This window comes from Musca autumnalis, unplaced genomic scaffold, assembly GCF_047663935.1.
Source record: "Musca autumnalis isolate F117 unplaced genomic scaffold, ASM4766393v1 scaffold_1, whole genome shotgun sequence".
Classification (NCBI taxonomy): domain Eukaryota; kingdom Metazoa; phylum Arthropoda; class Insecta; order Diptera; family Muscidae; genus Musca; species Musca autumnalis.
Genome location: NW_027411644.1, coordinates 124,766,117 through 124,782,444, shown reverse-complemented (window position 1 = coordinate 124,782,444; position 16,328 = coordinate 124,766,117). Strand labels below are relative to the sequence as shown.

Here is a 16,328-nt window from a genome sequence, read left to right as displayed (position 1 = left end):
AATGACAAATCCTACATCTCCACCAAAATTCAGATCTGTGGGAATTTTTCTATTTCAATTCCTTTTTGGTTTGGGCTACATACAATAAGTATCTATTGTGTCGACACCAATATCCATTTATGTATATCAGTTTGTGCAAACCAGATATAAACAAATATGTTCCTTTTTTTCTGTATATACCAACCAGAGGTCCGCAAAATGCCACTCGCTTTTAATGCATATTCGCGATTTCGTGCTTTTTTCATTGCTTGCTATTGCCATCTCTGTTTAATGCTATTGCTTGCTTTGCCTTTACTTTCATGAGTGTGTGCCAATTGCACACACACAACACACTACAAGAGCTCGTTGCCTTCTTTTTTGCACGCTGCCTTCGAAAAAGCACATTGCATTACAAAAAACAGTAGATATTTCTGGTCAAATTTACATGTTAATAAACATAAAAAAATTAATGTTGAGACAATAAAAACAATTACTAGTTTAGTTTATCCTATTATTAAAGAAACTCAAAGAAAAAGCGAAATTTGGCAAATGTATTCATTTATTCAAACAGAAGATGGTACGATACTGTGTAGTGGTATGCAGTATTGTCCATACTGCATTTACGAATCGTGTGAATACAAATGTAAAAGCAAGCAAGCATGCACTAAAGCAGTGAATCATTTTTTGGGGTGAATCTGCTTTTTGCACATTCATATTTTTATATGCAAGGCACTGCACTATTCGCTTTTGGGAAAAGGCAATAGAGTGTGCCTTTTATATGCATTTTGCGGACCTCTGATACCAACTCATATCATACCTGTTTGAAAAAGTATCAGTATCAACTTGTAACTGAAACTACATTCTACATATACATACTCACTCAATGTTGAAAAATGTCGGAACTGATATATTCAGTTGTATCTGTGCAGATGTTTAATTCATATTTATGTCGTCCAAAATCACGGTGATGTAAGGCATTTTATAGTCGACCCAGCCTGATTTTGATCCATTGCTTACATTTTTTTTCTATTCAATCAAGGCAAATTTTTATTCATATGTCTAAACTTCATATAGAACAAAGTGTACACATTTTTATAGAGATCAATTTTAATATATGCAGTACGTATATTTTCCATCCGATTGTATTCATACGCCTTACTGAATGCTTTTATTAAAAATACAGATTATCTTCAATTATTTTTCTTAGAGGGTTGGAAAAAAATGTGTATTAGTAATTTAATTCGGACAGACTCTCCTCAAGATTCTTCTGATTGAGTAAATAAATATTTGTATGAATTTTCTAATATGGAATTGTTACAGCTAACAGTTTGTTATTTAGGTCAACTAGAGCTTATTATTTGTTCTAATTTGAAGTAACCAAACAAACTACTGTCAGAGAATAAAGCTAATTTAAAACTATTTTGTTTGTTTTCATTTTTCTGGTACAAAAATATTATCAAATCCAATGTTAATAGTTTTAGAGAAAAGTTTTTTCCAAAACAAGAGGAAATCCGAAATAAATCTCTTTGTGTGTTTTTTACTGTGTATTTGCCCACAAAATCTACTCCCAACTTGCCTATTTAGCTATGGTGGGGGATTTCGTTTTGTTTTTATGCCACAGAAGGCAAATGAAAAACAAGAAGCTAAATACGTCGTGTTTTGTATTCGTATCAAGCAACGTTTCATACCAGCTGAACAATTTGAAACGTTCGGGCCGATAGGACGAATATAGTTAAAAAACCAGGCACACACAAACACGTGTAAGGGGGGCTAAGATGTTTTGCACAACACGATATGTATGTATATTTGTTAGAATATGTTGTACATGTGTACATATGTATACATGTATATATATTTATATGTGTATAAATTCAAGTAAAATATTTACCCAAAGGATCCACACGGTAAATAACTTCTGGTAAGACGGGACTCAGTGTACACATGAAAAATACCCAGAATGTTAACCAAGCGCAGAACATCTGACGCCAGCTGTGATGCAGCCAATACCGCAGTTTCGGACCGGGGTAATGTTGAAACGTCGCCATCTTGCACGGGCGGCGAAGGCAGATGTAGTGGCTAACTGCCACAGCTTTTGTAGCGGTTGTTTGTAAGGAATCGTTGATTCTTCTGCCTCCTTGGATGCTGGCTTTTGTTATTACTGTTGTTGTAGTTGACGTGACGATGATGTTGTTGCTTGTTGCCGTTCTTAATACTTGAGTTTATGCTGTAGTATTTCAGCTGTACAAAGTCCTTTCTTTGCCTGTTTGTATTGTTTAATTTGTGCCGTTGTTGTTATTCTTGCTGCTGTTGTTGTCTACTGTTGCTAGTGATTGTTGCAAGTTTGCTTCGGTTGATGGTGGGTTTCTTCACAATTGTTCTGAAGTTAAATGCTTTAATGGCAATTCTTGTCTTTGTTATTTTTATATTTTTTATTCATGCTCTCCTCGTTGGCCTTTGTTATTGTTATTTTTGTTTTCCTTTTTTGCACATTTAATTCATTTTATTTCATTCATGTTCAGAACTCGTCTCAGTATTCCGTTCGGTTTTGCTGTGAAAATATTTATAAAACAATATAAAATAAACGTTTTTTATTCATACTCTGACAAGATGGTTTTTACTCTATTTTAAATTACACATACTCTACGCATGCATACATACATATATCAAGTAAATAAATAATATAGTACACACATACATATACTTATTATACACACATACACACTTTCAACTTTCCGTTTGTATAGATTGAAAAGCGAAAACAATTTCGCCAGGCAAAACGATGATGATATTACTTTTCAATTCACGTTTAAATGTTGCTAATTAAAATGTTTGTTCATAATTAATTGAGTATGCCGTTTAAGTAGGAACACAGGCGCACACAAGGATACACAATTGCACACACGTTCACATCAGAGTATACAGAATGTATCTACATACAAATGTATGTAAGAGACATGCGGGCGGGAATTCGCTTAATATAATTTTATGCTACGGGTCAAATGCCAGCGTTGCCATGGGAGTTGACTTTAATTTTTACACAATTCCACAACTTAGGTGTAGAATATAAAATTGTGACTTTTGCATAGGCTGACATACTTCAATATACGTAATCATGGGCGAACATTGAGACTGTAAGTGTATATATTTTTTAATTTAAATCATATGTTTACACTACAAAGATTAATGTGGAGAGCAGTTCAGAGAAATATCTGATTGTCAATTTTCTGCGAAATGCCAAAATGATTATTACTGACACATACAATGGAATACTGAGAATAGTAAGGGGGACTTCATTTCCAACATAAAGGAAATCGATATCACTGTTAGAAGAACCTTTTCAGACGTTTGAAAATATGTGTACTGGAAATATGTGTAGCTCTAGTTCCATGAGCCCGATAGGAATTAAGCATTTCATTTTGCAACATATAATTCAAGAAAACCCCCATCTATACACATGATGTGTATTAAAGGGTCTGAATTCAACGACTACGCTTAAACCATAACCTTATTTAACAGTTCTTAGATATTCGGTAGATTTTTTAAATCCTTGTTCCCAGATAATATTTAAGAGAATAATTTGTGAGAAATGATGTCATTTACTTCAGAAATAAACTACACAAAAGTTTATAAGAGTTAGATATACTTTACTTTGTGTAGCAGAAATTCGTTCTTTGTACTCATTACTTATTTATTCGGTACACATCTTAAACCCACTATCATACAACATTAATTACAAAATAGTCTGGCGAAATCGCATTTAAGGGTTATAGCCATTTTCAAATTTAACAAGTAAAAAAGTCGTTAAGTTCGGCCGGGCCGAACTTCTTATACCCTCCACCATAAAATAGTCTTAATTAAAATGGAATAATTAGAGTCCTTTCATAATTTTAGGTGGAACAACTTTTCGAAAATGGATAGACTCCTACTGCCTCCCACTATTGCTTAAATTACACTGTGAACACAAATGTTGGGGCAGAGATAATTCCTTTTGGAGATGAAAGCCCTTGGTGTGTGTATATTAAAAACCCCGAAGGACAGATGCGCCGTGAGTCGAACTTCCGCGTTATGGCGTGATGAAGTTTTTGCAAGAGACCCTGAAAGCCATCATGAATTAGAATTATATCTTTCTTTGTTGTTTTTGTAGAGCACTTAAGCAACAGTGAACAAAGATATAACGCTAATTCCTGATGGCCCACAGGGTCTCTAACAAAAATTTCATCGCGCCATAACGCGGAAGTTCGACTCACGGCTGATCTGTCCTTCGGAGTTCATAATATACTCACCAAGGCCTTTCTTCCCCAAGAGGAATTTTCCGTGCCCCAGACTTTCAACCCCATTTTGTTGCACAGTGTTATCTAATCTAATCTAAAAAAATGTGTTCAGCTAGGTGAAAGGTACCACCTACGGGGCTATATCAAAGAGTCAACCTATCTTTAAATGTTTTGGTGGAAAAGTTTTATAGCTGCAGGGAACTTCAAGAGTCAAATTGAGGGTAGTTTCATCAAAACATGTTGACGAATTTTAGTGAAGAAATTTCGGGACCACTGAAAATTCCCGAAAATCGGGAGGTACAGTTATATGGGGGGATATACCAAAACATGGACCTATATTGACGATTATTTTTGAATATACAAAATTGTAGCTAAAATTCTCAAAATACCGATCATTACAGCTAGTTCGGTTAAAAATTGCAGCTAAAATTGTCAAAATACCGAAAATCGGGAGATACCGTTATATGGGGGCTATACCAATACATGGACCTATGTTGACGATGTCTCGTTGAAGATGTTTTATGACCACTGAGAACTTCAAATGTGAAATTACAGCTATTTCGGTTTAAAACTGTAGCTAAAATTCTCAAAATACCGAAAATCGGGAGGTACCGTTATATGGGGGCTATACCAAAACAATGACCTATGTTGACGATGTTTGGTGGAGATGTTTCATGACCACTGAGAACCTCAAATGGCAAATTACAGCTAGTTCGGTTAAAAATTCTAGCTAAAATTCTCAAAATACCGAAAATCGGGAGGTACCGATATACATACATATGGGGGCTATACCAAAACATGAACCTATGTTGACGATGTTTGGTGGGGATGTTTCATGACCACTGAGAACCTCATATGTCAAATTACAGCTAGTTCGGTTAAAAATTGTAACTAAAATGCTCAAAATACCGAAAATCGGGAGGTACGGTTATAAGGGGGCCATACCAAAACATGGACCTATGTTGACGATGTTTGGTGGAGATGTTTCATGACTACTGAGAACCTCAAATGTCAAATTGCAGATAGTTCGGCTAAAAATTGTGGCTAAAATTCTCAAAATACCGAAAATCGGGAGGTACCGTTACATAGGGACTATACCAAAACATGGACCTATGCCCATATCCTTTGGGATATAAGTTTGTTGATCACTAGGAACCCTAAGTGACAAATTATAGCTAATTCGGTCTGCAAATGTGGCGAATAACGTCAAAATACCTCAAATCCTGATGTACCGTTATATGGGGGCTATACCAAAGAGTGGACCGATATAGCCCATCTTCGAACTTGACCTGCCTATGGAAAAAAGACCCTCGGGTGCAAAATTTCAGCACTCTATCTCAATTATTGCGGACGCTAGAGTGATTACAACAGACGGACAGACGGACATGGCTAGATCGTCTTAGAATTTTATCCTGATCAAGAATATATATACTTTATAGGGTCGCAAATGATTAGTTCGATGTGTTACAAACGGAATGACAAACTTAATATACCCTCCATACTATGGTGGAGGGTATAAAAAAAATCGAAATTTATGTTAGTGTTACATACTAAGTACAGGTAGAGTAGAATATGCTGCAAAAATTTCCATCGAAAAAAATGGTTGGGATATGTCCGTTGGAAGAGAAACATTTATTGTGTTTTATATGGGGATTTCTGAGTGAAAGTGGACGTTTTTTCAAAATGATGTTTTTGATTTCTTTTATTTTGCTGCGGTGATGCTGCTCGTCAGCAAAAAATTCAGTACATTTTTAGATATTTTGACTAAAGGTTCTACAGATATCGCGCCTTGAAAATGTCGAATTCTGTAAAAACCATATGTAAAGAAATACTCATAACTTCGTTAATATTGGTCAGAATAGAAAAAATATTTTTTTGTAGTTTTTATTTTTTTATCAGCTACCTAATAAAAAATAGAAAAAAATCTTTGTACAATGAGCTTGGATGCAATGATTGTGCTCTTCGATTTTCTTGATTTTTGTTTGTATTAAACTACGATTAATTACATTAGAGTTGTGCCAAAGGAACTATATGGAACTATCCAGTTCACTTCGCAGTTCCAATGGCCCACAAACAAACTGCGTATACTTAACATCACACGTCATATTTCATGATGTTACTCATACGTTTTGGAACTAGTACAAGGAATTAGGAACTAGATTACCCAACTCTAAATTACATACAAAAATTTTAAGTCATATTTGATAGTGGGATTCGAATAATTACTATTTTTTCTAAATTTTTTAAAATTTGTTACTAAAGTTTTTTATACCAATGTGCGTTGCATTTATTAACATTTGTTTTGTTGTTTTAATTAGGAGTTTTTGTTATCCACCTTTAAAACTTCTTTATTTTGGCACTTCCAAATAGGACTTAAAATTTCTGTAATTAGTCGTAGTTTAATACAAAAAATGTTAAGAAAATCGAATAGTGCAATCATTGATAAAAATTGAATTTAAATATTAAATATTAAATCGCAAAAATTGCATCCAAGCCCACTGTATAAAATCCCAGCAAAATTTGAAGGAAGGGGTTCCATGCGATGACGTGATTTCATGGCATCTTTTGCATTGGTTCAAACGAAGTCGTGAAAGATCCGATTTTTTCATTAGCATTTGAACCAATGAAAAGGAAGTCATGAAAGATCCGATCTTTTCATCAGCATTTAAACCCATTCCATCGATCCGTAGAGATGAATTTTGTGTTTTTATTTATACACATTTTTCTAAATATATAAGATTAATTATTTACAATAGGCTTGATGTTGTCGAAGACTCGAAATCACAAGCAACGTTGTTAAAACTCTGGTCGTAATGATAATGTCATTGCAAAGGGTTGGTGAAAATGACATGCCAAACCATTGATGAAAATGACATGTCAAAGCATTGATGAAAATGACATGTCAAAGCATTGGTGTAAATGACATGCTATGGATCCAAAAATGAATAGCATCTTTTGGGGTCCACGCTCATATAAAATTCATCGATGAAGATGATAAAAAGATGACATGCCAGATCACTTGCACTCATGATTGAATGGCATCTTTGGCATCGAACATTTTGCTGGGATGTTTTGTCTACCCAGCAAAATTTGAAGGAAGGGGTTCAATGCGATGACGTGTTTTCATGACATCTTTTGTATTGGTTCAAACGATGTCGTGGAAGATCCGATCTCTTCATTAGCATTTCAACCAATGCAAAGGAAGTCGTTAAATATCCGATCTTTTCATCAGCATTTGAACCCATTACATCGATCCAATAGAGATGAATTTTGTGTTTTTATTTATATATATAATATTAATAATTTACAATAGGTTTAATGTTGTCGGAGACTCGAAATCATAACCAACGTTGTTAAAACTCTCGATGTAATGATAACGTCATTGCAAAGGGTTGGTGATAATGACATGTCAAAGCATTGATGGAAATGACATGCCAAAGCATTGGTTAGAATGACATGTCAAAGCATTGGTGTAAATGACATGCTTTGGATCCAAAAATGAATAGCATCTTTTGGGGTCCACGCTCATATAAAATTCATCGATGAAGATGCTAAAAAGATGACATGCCAGATCACTTTCACCCATGATTGAATGTCATCTTTGGCATCGAACATTTTGCTGGGTATTTTTTATTAGATTCCTGATGATGATACCGACTTTTTCAAGGCGCGATATCTTTGGAACCTTTTGTAAAAAAAATCTGAAAATATAATAAAATGTTTTACTGATGAGCAGCATCACCACAGCAAAAAATAAAGGGAAATCAAAAACCTCATTTTGAAAAAGTGTCCGATTTCATTTAGAAATCACCATATACTTTTATAAGACAAACAAGTGAGCAAAAACTATAGTCGAGACGGGGCCGACTATGTGATACACTATACCACTACCCCTGTGCATAAACTTTTCACTCGTAAACATTTCTTTTAGGGAGATAATAAAGTTTTCACCTATTTTTTTATACCATATGACTTAAGGCGAACTGTACTTAGGTACTGGTTGAAAACTTTGCCGGTCTTCTTGATTAACATTTTACATGTCTTTAATACACCAAATAGAATAGCCGATAGCCTTAGATGCTAGTGCTATTTTTAATATAATTTTATTGTAATTTTTTATTATAATAAATATTTGAAATAAATAAATAAAAAAACCAAATAGAAGCAGTGGTATTTGTCATTAAAGTAAAAAACTACAAAATATTAAAATTGTGATAGCTTAGCGCCTTTTGAAATAACTTTGATATTATACCATCAATGCCACATTTTTTATTAAGCTCTCTTCTTAGAATATCAAGCTCTCTTCTTGGAATATGTCCGACAGAAGCAAACACATCTGTCATTGAAATAAAATTCCATAAATTGGAAATTGGGATATCCCAGCGTCTTCTTCAACATCACAAGCATTTTACCAATTTTGGTAACGCGATTGGGACCATTTTAAATCAGAATATCTTCATTGTTTAAACGCATTCGACCAAAGCTGAGATGGTCACCTGTACAATTAAAATAAAAAAATGGGAAAGTGGGATGTATGCCAACATATTTTGCATCATAATAAATATTTTCCTCCTCCATTGACGGGCTTTCCTTTTGGAATACGACTACTAAATGCGGATATATTCGCATAAGAATAAAACTTTAAATTGTTGTCCTCATAAGTTTTTTGCAAATTCCGAGTCTTGAATATACCATTGCCAAACTCAATATGCTTTTTTCTTTGGGAGCTCTATTAACTACCAAAATTTAGGGACGATCACCAAAATCAATGGCTTCTTCCCCTCCGGGATCCTCATCAACACTCAAAATCCGATCAAAATTGCGAATTGTAGAGTGATTACAATGATTAGATGGACAGACGGATGGACGGACACACATAGCCAGATCGACTTAGCTCGTCGAGACATGGTCTACGACCATTATTTCGATGCGTTACAAACTTTTCGGCCACTACTTGTATACTGCGTTGGTCTAAACTTTGCATATCGTAATATTATTATTATCGTCCCACTCTTTCGGTACATAAAAGTTCAAAAATTTTCGCTAAAATGGTACACGCGTTATCTCTTAAATGGAGCTACCTATTTGGTCCAAACTTTGGATGTCCAAATATTTTGTCCATCCTTAGTTTAAGTTCGAACATGGGCAATATCGGTCCGCAACACTTTTGAGTTTTAATCCAAATCCATATTTTTTGTCATACGTCCAAAATAAAAACCCCCTAAATTTTTGGGAAAATGATATTGGTTGTGTAGCCCATATTCGATCTGTCCATAGATGAAAGATTCAATTTAAAGAGGCTGAGGTTTTATCTCTGCCTGCAAAGGTGACTGATACTTATTTATTTCCTTGAAGTTCACGAAAATCAGGTTTATAAAAACTCTTTGCCAGATCATGAGGTCCCCATTAAGTTACGTATCAGTTTTACTTACAGTAAACTTGTGAGAATGAACTCCATTTATTTATCCCGTCCAAATCTTTAACTATCAGAAACTTACAAGACGACGTTCATGTAGTGTTGGGAAATATATAGCTGTTGTTGTTCAAATGTTCTTTATTTGATTTAAAAATATATTGTAATGTAATTCAATTCAATTCTCTATACAAAATAAAAAACTAGTTTTTATTTTCTGTAATTTTTATCCTAGCCAATGTTCATAAAAAGGCTAAGTCAGAATAAATTAACAAAAACCAAAAATATATTTGCGATATATTTTGTTCATAAAGACAATACTCTTTCTATAGCCAGCGCATAAGTGTATGCTATAAAATATAATCGTACAGAAGTGTAAATAAACAGTGTTCAATATTATGTACATTAAAACAGTGCACAAAGTAAAAAATAGATATTCAATGCTGTATTGAAAAACAATTGCTTTTTTATACATTTTTCATTTATTTTCCCAACTTTATTTGGCAAACTCTGCATACAGAACGATATAAGTTTTTTTGGACAAATCTATATTTTGATTAAGTACAGAGTAGTGAAAATGTTTGATAGTGAATTTGTATTTATTTATTTATTATTAACAAGGTAGTAAATACATAGTTAGTAAAGCAAGATTTAGCGATTTTCAAATAAATCTACATAGAAAGGCTTATGTAAATTATCAAAAAGTTTACCATTCCTGTGACAGTTTTGAGCTAAAGCGACTTATCTTCACTTTTTTAATAATGACGTATTTCTATGTTTTCCATATTCGAACGAACTTGTATTCGAATCGCCCTAAAATGGTTTCATCATAACAATACACAAATTAGGATATTTTTAAACATTTTTATGTATAATGGTGAATTTACTATACAGATTCAACAACGAACTATATTGTAAGAATTTAAGTAATTTAAGTAAAAAAATAAGGATATTATTTATGATACTTGTTTAGTCCGCTTCCAGGATAAAACTCCCAAAACCCACCCTCAACTCGCACCTTCGCACTATTGATAAAATTCCAAGGACATTATTTATGGTATTTAGTCCGCTTCCAGGACAAAACTCCCAAAAACCCAGCCTCAACAGGCAACTTCGCACTATTAGTAAAAATTCAATCTCCTAACTTCAGCTGTTTTGGCAGGGCGTTGATGATGAGTCAGTCAGTCACTTAGCACTCATCTCTTTTATAATATAAGATAGATTCGTGATAGAACGATTAATATCGATCACTTAATATAAGCGACTACAAGGTACATACTTATATACTATTTAGGGTATAAGTATTATAAATATTGTAAGCTAGTGTAATGGGAGTTAAAAATAATTGTATTACGCTTTTCCTTTGTTACATATGCATGCTTCGTATCCGCTTTAATAAAGTTTTGAACAGTTTTCTATTGCATAGTAATGTGTGAATTTGACATCAGGAAATTTATTTTAACAAACTTTCCTAAATAGTCAAAAGTTATATATGCCATTTCACCTTATTTGTAAAAGACGTATGATTGTATGTGTCATATATGCATGTACTTATGTTAAATTTCTTGCGTCAACTGTAACGCACAAAAAAATTACTAAATATATTAACTTTTTTAAATATTACATATGCCGTATTCTCCATAAAGGTAACTTATTATCACAGTTGTGAAAGTGGTAATTTTAAAGCTTTAACAGCAGTTTTTAACGTATACACATAGGTATGTGTTTGCTTTCAGTAAAGGTAGTAAGTATATTTTTTATACTTTTTAATAATTTACGTGTAACATTTGCGAGTTTCAACATAAATATAATTATAAAGGATTTCCATAAAGCACATAATACCATCACATTCTCATTAAGCCGTATTTTTTACTGATATCATTAACACAAATATGAAAATTGTATCGTGGCAACCATTGCCGGCAATATGATGCTTAGACTTTATCCAATCAAAGGACACAAAGAGTAATCTCATTAAAACTCATATGTATGAATTAATAAATACCCAGGCGTTTTAATATAACTGTTAAATGAGGAATGTTTTTGAATTTATAAGAGGGTGGATCGAGCAAGTATATATGCTCATGTATACAAATATGCTGGTCATGCATGTGTATTTTATAAGGTGTTGAAATGTATCTTATTAGTCAAATGAATTAAATTAAAAAATAAAAGAAATAGAAGTTTATCGCAAATATTGCTACTTCAAAGCTATATTCAAATGGATAGCTAAAATAACCATTAACAAATTTAAATAACTCGTAATTATATGGTCCACACAGAATCAACGAATTTCCTTGAATTAAGATTTTTTATTTTTTGGAAAGCATTGAAGGATATTTTTTGTGAGTGTCCATGGAAGACAAAAATACCTTTATTTCTTTGGGTCACTTCTTTTTTTGATTTTATAACGGAAAATGTAGTGAAAACGTGGTTTCTTGGATGTTCAACATTAAACGGGCATATCTTATTTTTTCCACAACGGATTTCCGCAGCCTATTTTTTCCTTAAAAGGGAAGAATATTGAAACCAATATTGAGAAAACGAAAAATCAAAAATGCCAATTTCTCAATTTTGCTTATAGTTTCAGGCGTATATAGTTCGGTTCATGTGTAAAGAAATTTTTTGAAAATCGTCGGACTGTGTATATTAACTCCTGATTTTCGGTATTTTAAGGATTATAGCTACAATTTTTAACCAAACCGGCTGTATTTTGACATTTTATGTTCTTATGGAGCACAACTTCTTCGCCAAAAACTGTCAACATAGGTTCATGTTTATGTATAGCCCCCATATAACGTTACCTCCGGATTTTCGGTATTTTGAGGATTTTAGCTAAAATTTTTAACCGAACTAGCTGTTATTTACTATTTATAGTTCTTTGGGCTCACAACACTTCTTCAACAAAAATTGTATGTGTTTCGGTTTTTTGGTTATTTTGAGTAATGCGAAATTTGATGTTCCCTGCAGTCACGAAACTTATTCACCAAAAATTGTATAGCCCTCATATAATGATACCTCCCATTTTTGAGGGTTTTAGCTATATTTTTCTGACTGAATTTGACATTTGAGGATTCCTGAAGTCACGAAACCTCTCCACCAAAAATTGTCGTCATAGGACCATGTTACTTAATAGCACCCATACAACGGTACCTAAAGATTTCAGTAAATTTCAGTATTTTAGCTACATTTGTTGACCGAACTACCTGTAATTTGACATCTGAGTTCACCAGCCCAGCAAAAATTCGGATCCATTAGTCATTACGTAACCCATTACAAAGTAATGTAAACAAGCATCTTTTCCAATTACAAGTAATCTGAAAAGTAATGGGATACTTCTTAAAAAAATTACAAGGCAAACCTACTTACTTTGCTCCTCGCTAAGTAATGAGGACGGTGGCACAGTGAGTGTGTGTCCGACTATAAATCCTAGGGTTGTGTATTCAACGCTCACTGTCAGCACGCGAGTTTTTTTTAATTAAAAAATAACAGTTCGTGTTGCACATGTGCACTGCACATTTAAGTTCTTAAGCAACCTTTAATATTCGTGTGCGTGGCACAGTGTGTAGTGTCTTCGACTAGAAATCAGAGGGTTCGTGTGTTCAACTCGCACAGGGAGCGAAATAAAATAAAGTAAAATGAAAGTAAGAAGTGTGTTGAAATTAAAAACAAATTCTCCACATCAACTGTTCTAAACATAGAATTTTTTTTCAACTTACTTTTCAACTTCTAGTGGCAACAGAATAACTAGTTATTCTAGTGGTCATAAAATAACTACAAACTGAGTGCGACATGCCCTTGTAAAAATAATGGGGAAGAAAGGGGGTCTGCGAGTAGTTACGGCTGCCAAAAATCCCTTACAAAACCCATGATTTTGGGAGGACTTTTTTTTGCTGGGTAGGTTCATGTTTTGGTATAGACCCCATATAACGGTACCTTCCGATTTGCGTTATTTTGAGTAATGTGAAATTTGATGTTCCCTGCAGTCACGAAACTTATTCACCAAAAATTGTCAACAAAGGTTCGTATTTATGTATAGCCCTCATATAATGATACCTCCCATTTTTGAGGGTTTTAGCTATATTTTCTGACTGAATTTGACATTTGAGGATTCCTGAAGTCACGAAACCTCTCCACCAAAAATTGTCGTCATAGGACCATGTTACTTAATAGCACCCATATAACGGTACCTAAAGATTTTAGTTAATTTCAGTATTTTAGCTACATTTGTTGACCGAACCACATGTAATTTGACATTTGAGTTCACCAGTGGTCACAAAACTTATCCAACTTATAAAACGGTAGCAACGATTTAAAGTTTTTTAGATTTGTTTGTTTTGTTTAGTTGCAGATTCAATCATATGATTGCTTAAGTCTGGAGTATCCCCCATTGGCTTAACTTCATCATTACCTTTCTATACAGACGGTAATGTTTACAAAACGCACTGACAGCCTGCAAAATTTACTGATGGCTACCAATATCATGATTTCATCCTGGCGAAGGGAATTATCACTTGGCTTTTCAGTCTTTGAAATGATGATTTTTCTGTGAAAACCTGGACTCTTTAAGCATCGAGTATTCTCATGTTAATAAGAATGCTGCTCACTTTTCGGGATTCCCAAAAAACACCAGAATTTATATAAATTGTATATAAATTTTCATGAAAGATTGGATGTCCTTTGGCATATATGGTTTTCAGTGGTTAAAAACGTCTCTATCAAAAATTGTGAACATTGACCCACGCTATGGTATAGTCCCCATATAACTGTACCGCCCGACATTGACTACCGAATTAGCCTAAGGTGTTATGTGTTCCCAGACCCCAAAAAATCTCCAGATAAATTTGTGAACATTATATATTTCACAAAAGTTCAGAATATTTCATGGTGAAGTGTATAAAATTTCAGCCGAACTTCATGCTTTTTTACTTGTTATAATTTTCAAGTGCACTTTATTGAAATTGCAAAAGAAGTTATTAAAAAATAATTAAAGCATTTTAGGTTAGGATAAGATTTGTGTTCATTATTATTTCTGAAGAAAAATGTTCAATATAAGACGTTTCTACATACTGTAATTTAATAAAAATAAAGATTTCGAGATAATAGTCGACAAAATTCTTATTCTGGCTAGGTAGCTTAACTGCAACATATACAAGAGAGAACCCTGAAAATTTGGAGTTTCCTTTTGTAGTTTAAATTTTAAAACAAAAGGAAAAATGGCATAAGCCGCCTTTGGAGATTTTCCGAATATAATATGATGTGACACAAGAAGTTGCGTTACCACATTCTGTCTGTCGTGTATTTCAATAAAACAAGACAAGCATTAAAAGTTGACGCTGTTATGGGCTCCGACCTCTTTGATTCGGTTGACGTCTGGCAAATTTATGTCACAGAGTGTGGTTTCATAGGATTACAACTCTTTAGGCAAAACTTAAAAGAAAGATAGATTTTTCCAACCGCTATTCTACGTTCTTTTGGCTGGCTATGAACTGTATGTGTGTTGGTATGTTTTCTTTGTTGCACCGGATAGAGAATATTTTTTTTTGTTAATTTCTCAAGAAAATGAAAACACAAAACAATGATGACATGTACGTCAACGTAAACGTTTACGTCATCGCTGAAGAAAACGTTGACAGTGGCGACGAATCTCGAGCAAACTTAATAATTCATGAAACCGAAGAAAGTTTTTGTTGTCGCATTACTTTCGGATCTTTGTTGTCCTTGTAATGAAAAATAAACGACACTGTTTGCGTGGTCGCTTATTTGTATGTGTGTGTGTGATTAAGTATGATATGCTGTTGTTATGTGCAGAGCTGATTCATGTGTAGTATGTATGTGAGAGCAAGCAAAAAGATGTGGATATGATTATGGAATTCCTTGTAAGGCTCTTTTAGCCCCAAAAGCTTTTCTTTCATATATTAATAATAAGTACATAAAACGGCGAACAAAAGAAAGAATTAAACAAAAGAATGTTAAATCACACACAAACCTAGCCACGACACACGTTGTAAATGTTGCAGGCTGTAGTCTCCTGCTATACTTTTTAACAACCACACATATACACCATACATATGAACCCGCTTTTGTGTTCGTCCCATACTTGGGCTTTCGTAAAATATAAATTAATGAAAGTATTTATGTCCGAGAAGAGCTTCCAGGAAACCAGAGATGAGAAGCTTAATTGCCAATATTACTCAATACAGCGGAATGACTATTCAAAAAAACAACGTGAATCCTTTGGCAGGCAAAATCTTACCCAAAGCAAGGCACATAACATAAAGTTTCCTAAACTGAATTGATTAAATACTTTTAATACTTTTTCACACTAACAAAAATTTGAAAAAAAAATCCATTAGCTTCGCTGAAATCAAATGACCATTAATTAAATGCAAGGTTAGTGATTTTTGCCAAAGCAACGCAGCACAAAGTGTCATAAATTCGAAAGTCATGATGCAGACTTCCAAAAGTTTGCAAACATTTGTATACTGTTGCTGCCAAAAGGAACATTAATAATAAAGTTTTAGCTCATGTTGGTGACACCCAAGGGAATACTGTTTTGGGCTATATATTCAATCTCCTGCCAACACACAAACCTCCTCCGAGCAGTGAATCTAATTGGAATGTTCCAAATGTCATGCGTATTATAAAAACGCTGGTCCAACATT

The 16,328-nt window shown here is 33.7% G+C and overlaps 1 protein-coding gene across 2 annotated transcripts in view; it reads right to left on the bottom strand.

Annotated features, from left to right (window-relative positions):
* LOC141406544 (uncharacterized) overlaps positions 1–16,328 on the bottom strand; it is a 191,139-nt gene that overhangs the window by 126,055 nt on the left and 48,756 nt on the right. For both annotated transcript variants that reach the window (XM_073992190.1, XM_073992200.1), the window contains exon 2: positions 1,868–2,527. In XM_073992190.1, the coding sequence (XP_073848291.1) occupies positions 1,868–2,024 (157 nt within the window). In that variant the 5' untranslated portion in view covers positions 2,025–2,527. The remainder of the gene's footprint in view (positions 1–1,867; positions 2,528–16,328) is intronic.